General features: G+C 60.0%; 1 protein-coding gene across 1 annotated transcript; it reads left to right on the forward strand.

Annotated features, from left to right (window-relative positions):
- The first annotated feature begins 854 nt into the window (after window positions 1–854).
- LOC113962904 (rho guanine nucleotide exchange factor 11-like) lies at window positions 855–6,528 on the forward strand. The gene is made up of 15 exons (XM_027673693.1): window positions 855–983; window positions 1,072–1,129; window positions 1,809–1,975; window positions 2,072–2,143; window positions 2,450–2,569; window positions 2,801–2,852; window positions 2,951–3,027; window positions 3,381–3,518; window positions 3,623–3,691; window positions 3,886–3,987; window positions 4,323–4,421; window positions 4,982–5,024; window positions 5,281–5,377; window positions 6,164–6,286; window positions 6,488–6,528. Exons 1-15 carry the CDS (start codon window positions 945–947, stop codon window positions 6,513–6,515), a joined length of 1,284 nt encoding a protein of 427 aa, XP_027529494.1. The 5' UTR covers window positions 855–944; the 3' UTR covers window positions 6,516–6,528.
- Window positions 6,529–6,773: the final 245 nt, after the last annotated feature.

Here is a 6,773-nt window from a genome sequence, read left to right on the forward strand (position 1 = left end):
GGAAGTTGTCCCTGCCCACGGCAGGGAGTGGAATGAGATTTTTTAAGTCCCTTCCAACCCAAACCCTTCCATGATTCCATGGGAGCTCCCCCAGATTGCCCTTTCCCTGTACATCCCAGGGAGCTGGTGGGCGGGCTGGAGGTGGGAATTCCCCGTTGTAGCCCCTGGAAAACATGGATTTGGCTCCTGAGCTGCAGTTTAAAGAGACAATGAGCTGCTTCTTTTCCAGCGGATGTTCCCAGCTCCTCCCCCTTCCCCTCTCTGGCCAGAAAGCCAGGAAAAACCAGGATATAGGAAAGGGAAAAGGCTTGGGAGCTCCAACTCTCCTGCAGCTGGAGTTATCCCTGGAAGTTGGGGACAGGGCTGAGGTTCCCAAGGGTGGGACATTCCCAAGTCCTCTCCCCACTCCTTTTGTTTTCCATTAAACCCAAAAGAATCCCGACAATTCCGAGGACTTTCCACTCACTGCATCTCTCAGGCCCTTGGCTTGGAAGTTGAACCCAGTGGAAACATTTCCCTCTTGGTTTTGGCCCTGGAAAAAAGTGGATTTTTTCCTGGATTCTGACCTCGGCAGCTCCTTTAAGGAGCAGGGGCAGGGAAGGGGAGGCAGAGCAGGGCCCTGCTCCTGCCTCTGGATCCAGGTGTTCCCAGATGTGTTCCCAGATGTGCCAGAGCCCAGCCTGGATGGTGGGACAACAGGTTGGGACCCCTCTTCCATCCCGAGGTGGATGGGAAAGGCTGGGATGGGCAGGACAGGGATTGTCTGGATGTTCACAAGGGGTGTTGTGGAACACCCAGGGCTTGGTCACCGGGCTCATCCCACGGGAATTCTGTGCCTGGTGCTCCCTGTGTCCCCATGGAATGTGTCAGGAGGATCTGGGAGCACCAGGAGCCACCCCTTTGGGTCCATCCTGACTCCTCCCCGTGTCCCAGGTGGGGCTGCCATGAGAGCCGGCGTGCAGGAGGGCGACCGGATTGTCAAGGTGAGCGTTCCCGGCCCCTTCCCCACGGGAATTCCCGCTCCCCTTCCCCCTTCCCAGCCTCTCCCACCCCTTCTCTCCCTCATTCCAGGTGAATGGGACGATGGTGACCAACAGCTCCCACCTGGAAGTGGTGAAGTTGATCAAGTGTGAGTTGTGGCTGCTCTTCCCATCCGGCTGCTCTTCCCACCCGGATTGTCGTGGGCGATGCGGAGGCAGCGTGGGGATGTCCAGGAGCACATTCCCATCCTTGGGGAATTTTGGGGGGAGCCAATTTTTGGCTGGTTTGCCCCGGATTTGATCCTAAAAACCACGAATCAGTGTTTTCCCGGGAAGGGGCACCTCGTCCCTCCCCTGGCTCAGGAGGCCACGGGATCCCATCCAGGCCTGGATTCTTGGGGAAAAGATGGGAAAACTTGGCTTGATCCAGGTGGCAGATCTGGTGGACAGGGATGTTCCCACCCGATGGCCACGGGGTGGTGGAGGTTGAGTTGGGTCGAGTTTAGGCTGAGTTGGGTTGAATTGGGTTGAGTTTAGGTCGAGTTTAGGTCAAGTTTAGGTTGATTTGGGTTTGAGTTCAGGTTGAGTTGGGTTGAGTTTAGGTTGATTTGGGTCGAGTTCGGGTTGATTTGGGTTGAGTTTAGGTCGAGTTTAGGTTGATTTGGGCTGAGTTTAGGTCAAGTTCAGGTTGATTTGGGCTGAGTTTAGGTCGAGTTCAGGTTGAGTTGGGTTGAGTTGGGTTGAGTTTAGGCCGAGTTGGGTCGCGTTGAGTTCCACGAGTGAATCACGGAGACCTTTCTCACTCTCCCCTCTCCCCACTTCTTCCAGCCGGTGCCTACGTCGCTCTGACCCTCCTGGGATCCCCCCCTCCCTCCGTGGGGGTGCCCAGCTCCCAGCAGGATGCGGGAACAGCGGGATCCCCCCACATCCCCCCCGCCTGTCCCCCCCCGCCGCCGCCGCTGCCGCAGCGAATCACCGACCCCAGACCCCTCCAGGTCACACCAGACCCCCCCCAGCCCACCCTGCCCCGTCCCCCCTGGCGTGGGAGACAGCAGGGAGGCAAAGCTGAGGAATTCCCTGTGGAATTGCAGGACCCAGAGGTGCAGAAACACGCCACGCAGATCCTGCGGAATATGCTGCGGCAGGAGGAGGCGGAGCTGCAGGTATGGGGGCTCTTTTCCCGCTTTTTCCCTCTTTTTTTTCCTCCTTGGAGCAGCCCTTGGCCATGTCCTGGCGCTGCTGGGGCAGCACAAAGAGGCTTCAGCCCGTTGTGGAATCACGGAATGGTTTGGGTTGGAAGATGATCCGTGGGCAGAGACGCCTCCCGCCAGCCCAGGTCGCTCCATCCCGATCCAACCCTTCCAGGGATGGAGCACCCACGGCTGTCTGGGCACCTTCCAACCAATCCTGGGATGGGATTTGTGGGTTTGGGGTGGGTGTGAAGGTCCCCTCTCTCTTTTCCCCCTCAGCGCTTCCAGGAGCTGTACAGCCGGAATCCCGGAGCGGCCGTGGAGGAGCAGATGGAGGGCGCACGCCGGAGGGTCAGCCAGCTCCAGCTCAAAATCCTCCAGGAGACCGGCAATTCCCTGGTGGGTGGGATTCAGGGGAGTCACCCCCCATCCTTCTGGCTCCCTCTGAGCTTGGGAAACGCCTTCCCAAGGTGTCGGGATCGCCCTCCCGGGGCGGTGGGAACGGCGGCGGAGACATCCCTGCTTTTCCCAAATATCCTGTGGTGGGAATTGCTCCGAGTTCCCTCATCCCTGTCCTTGAATCCTGAGTCCTGGGCACCATCCCAGTGATCCCACCCCTCTCCCATGCAGGATTCCAGGCTGAGCAGTGACTCCAGTGTGGCCGGGTTCAGGTCGGTGGAAGGTGAGTGGCGCCGGTGGCTCGGAGCATCCCGATGTTCCCGGAGCATCCCGGTGTTCCCGGCTCCTGGACACATGGATCAGCCTCTCCTCTGCTCCCAGGACGCCTCTCCCTGGACTCCCAGGATGGAGACAGCGGCTTGGAATCCGGGACGGAGCGATTCCCCTCTGTGAGTGAGGTGAGGGAGAGGTTTCCCAACTTTCCCTGTGCACTGGGAGTGGGGCTGGATCACTCCGGGAATCCTCGGGACCTCCTTTTGTAATCCCAATGAACTGTTTGTCTCCTGAACCAATGGAATTCCTTGCAATTCCTCGACTCAGAATTCCTTGGGCTTGTCACGTTTACCCCCAAAACGAGGGATCCCCCGAAATTCCCACCTTTTGTTCCCAATCCAAAAATTCTCCCAGCAGCCCCCGAGGGATTTTATGTTTTCCCCCATTCCCGGGGTTTTATGTTTTTGTGGAATCTTGAGCTGAGAGCTGCTCTCAGGTGCCTCAGGCTGACATTCCCGGTGTCTCCCGTGCCGGGCAGGTCTCCCTGAACCGGAATTCCACCCTCTCCGACCACGGCCTGGAAAGCCCCCGGACCTCCCCCATCATCTCCTCCCGGCTTTTCCAACACCATCGGTGCCAGGGCTCCGACAGCCCCTTCCCACCCTCGGCAGAGCAGGTGGGTGGGAGCTCATCCAGGGGGGCCAGAACCTTGGGAATACACAGGATTTTCCCCCCGGATCCGGGCTCCTGGCTCCTAATTCCCACCCCTTTCCCGGGCAGGAGCGGCCGGGAAGGCCCCTGATCATCGGCCCGGAGGAGGATTGTGATCCAGGGTATTTCAACAACGAGGTATTCCCGGGATTTTTTTGTCCCCTCACTCCTTTATGGACCCCCTCCAGGCCTGGTGGGATTTCAAATCCCTCTCCCAGGAGACACCCTGGGTTGGTCCCAAGGAGGTTGGGATTTGGGAGCCGGGCTGTGGATCCAGAGGAGTGAATTCCTTCCCTTCCTAAGTGGCTCCTTCCCTTCCCTTCTCTTCCCAGTGCGACTCCCTCTTCCAGGACCTGGGAAAGCTGAAATCCCGGCCGGCACACCTGGGGGTCTTCCTGCGCTACATCTTCTCCCAGGCTGATCCCAGCCCCCTGGTAAGGGGGGAATCCCGGGAATACCTGAGCCCTGGAATCCCAGGAATACCTGGGAATATTCCTGAGGCACATCCCTGCACATTCCTGGCATCCCCAAGCCGGTGCTTCCCACGGCTTCCTGCCTCAGCCAGGGGGTTTCCCACAGCACGGGGAGGGTGACACTTCCATGGGGTGACACTTCCTTAGGTGACACTTCCTTGGGGTGACACTTCCATGGGGTGACACTTCCTCCCAACCCTCGGGATCACTTCCCGTTCTGTGGCTCAGGGGCTGAGCCCTTTCCCTCCCTCCCTCCCCCCTTCCCAACATTCCCTCTCCTTCCCTTTTCCCTGCAGCTCTTCTACCTGTGCACGGAGGTTTTCCAGCAGAGCACAGCCAAGGATTCCCGGGCCTTGGGGAAGGAGATCTGGAATATCTTCCTGGACAGGAGCGCGGTAAGAGCGGGATCCAGGGCACCCCCACCCTTGGGATCACCGGCTCCTCTTCCCTGCGTGGGGCTGTTCCTTAAGATGCCGAACCAGGAAGGGGATTTGGGATTTGGGCTCCTGGAGCTCTTGTTATGGCACAGGATTCCTTGTCCAGCTGGAATTCCAGCGTTCCCCTTGTGTCCTGGGATGGGTTTAGGAGCGTTTTGGAAGCGGTTTTGGGTGGGTTTTGCCACTGGAAAAGCTTTTTTTGCTGCTGGTTCCTCCACCCCTGGGAAGCACAAGGAATTGTGTGAGGAATCCCCACTACTGGCACGACTCCAGCTGCCTCCAGGGCCTGGAATCAGGAGAGGAGGGTCCTGGAAGGGAGGATGGAGACCCAGGTGCTCCTGTTGGTGCTCCAAGGGAGCAAATTCCTGTTGGGAATCTTTTATGGGATGCTGGTGTGTGAGATCTCCGTGGAGAGATGGGGCAGGAATTCGGGGCTCCAGCACCGTAATCCCAGCTCCTTCCAGCTGGGAAAAGGGATCCAGAGCTGAGCTGCTGCTCTGTTCTCCCTCCCTCTGCAGCCTCTCCGGGTGAAGGTGTCGGAGCAGCTCCTGGCGGAGATCGGTGAGTGAGGGGCCGTTCCTTGGGATGCCAATCCAGGGGGAGGGTTTGGGACTGGGAGTTCCCGGAGCTTTTCCCAGTGATCCCAGAGCTCTTCCCGGTGATCCCGGAGCTCTCCTTGTGGTGTCTCAGCAAAACAGGACACAAGATGGGAATCACCTCTGGCAGGGGCTGGCCAGCACTCAGGGCACGTCTCCCTGAGGATTCCCAAATATCCCTGGGGTGGTTGGTGACCGGGATTGTCCCTCCCCGTCCCCAGAGAGTCGCCTGCGCAATGGGGACGATGCCCGGGCCGCCCTGTTCGAGGCCCAGGAGATGGTGATGCCCGAGATCCAGGAGCAGATCCAGGATTACAGGTACCACACCTGCACAGGGGTCCCCATGGGCGCCTTGGGGGTGACCCCATAGGCCACCTGTGCCCCATAGGCTGCAAAGGCCCTAAAGGTCCCATAGACCCCTTAGACTACATAGGCCCCATAAACCCCACAGGCCCTGAGGGCCCCATAGACCCCTTAGGCCCTACAGGCCTCATAGACTCCTTAGGCCCTACAGGCCCCAGAAGCCCTGAGGGACCCATAGGCCTCACAGGCCCTGAGGGCCCCAGAGGCCCCAGAGGCCCTACAGGCCTTAATGGCCCCAGAGGCACTGAGGGCCCCATAGACTTCTTAGGCCCCACAGGCCCTGCAGGCCCCAGAGGCCCCATAGACCCCTTAGACCCCACAGGCCCTGCAGGCCCCAGAGGCCCTGAGGGCCCCATAGGCCTCACAGGCCCTGAGGGCCCCATAGACCCCTTAGGCCCCACAGGCTCCATAGACCCCATAGACCCCTTAGGCCCTACAGGCCCCATAGACCCCTTAGGCCCCACGGGCCCTACAGGCCCCACAGGCCCTGAGGTCCCCGTAGGCCCCCCAGGCCCTGAGGGCCCCATAGGCCTCACAGGCCCCACAGGCCTCACAGGCCCTACAGGCCCTAATGGCCCTGAGGACCCCGTAGGCCTCACAGGCCCTACAGGCCCTAATGGCCCCAGAGGCACTGAGGGCCCCACAGGCCCTGAGATCCTCATAGGCCCCACAGGCCCTACAGGCCCCAATGGCCCCAGAGGCCCCGTCCCAAAGTGCCGGTCCCGATCCCGGTCCTTGCAGGACGAAGCGGACGATGGGCCTGGGGAGCCTCTATGGGGAGAACGACCTCCTGGAGCTGGATGGGGACCCCCAGAAGGAGCGGCAGGTGGCCGAGAAGCAGCTGGCCCAGCTCGGGGATATCCTGTGAGTGCCTGAGTTTGGGATTTGGGGTTGGAGACACGGGAAAGGGGGGCAGGAACAGCCTCAGCTCCGTCCCTTTGTCCTGCTGGAGGTGGGAAGGGGAGGTGGGAGCAGGGAGGGACATGGTGAAGGTGATGCCAACACCCCTCCCGGGGGTCCTGGTGTCCCAAACAAACCCTTTTGTCCCTCCCTGTCTCTCCACAGGTCAAAGTATGAAGAGGACAGGAGGTGAGTGATCCCAGGGCAGGAATTCCATAGGGAGTATCCAGTCCTGACCTCCGGCATCTTCTCTCTGTGCCACAAGTGCCCCCTGGGCCCTCAGGATGGCCCTGGGAAGGATGAACTTCCCTTGGGATCTTGGGGAGGGATGAACTTCCCTTGGGATCCTGGGGAGGGATGAACTTCCTTTGGGATCTGGTGGGAAGGATGAACTTCCCTTGGGATCCTGGGGAGGGATGAACTTTCCTTGGGATCTGGTGGGAAGGATGAA

The sequence above is a fragment of the Neopelma chrysocephalum genome, unplaced genomic scaffold, assembly GCF_003984885.1.
Source record: "Neopelma chrysocephalum unplaced genomic scaffold, ASM398488v2 Primary Assembly neopelma1_185785, whole genome shotgun sequence".
NCBI classification, from domain to species: Eukaryota; Metazoa; Chordata; class Aves; order Passeriformes; family Pipridae; genus Neopelma; species Neopelma chrysocephalum.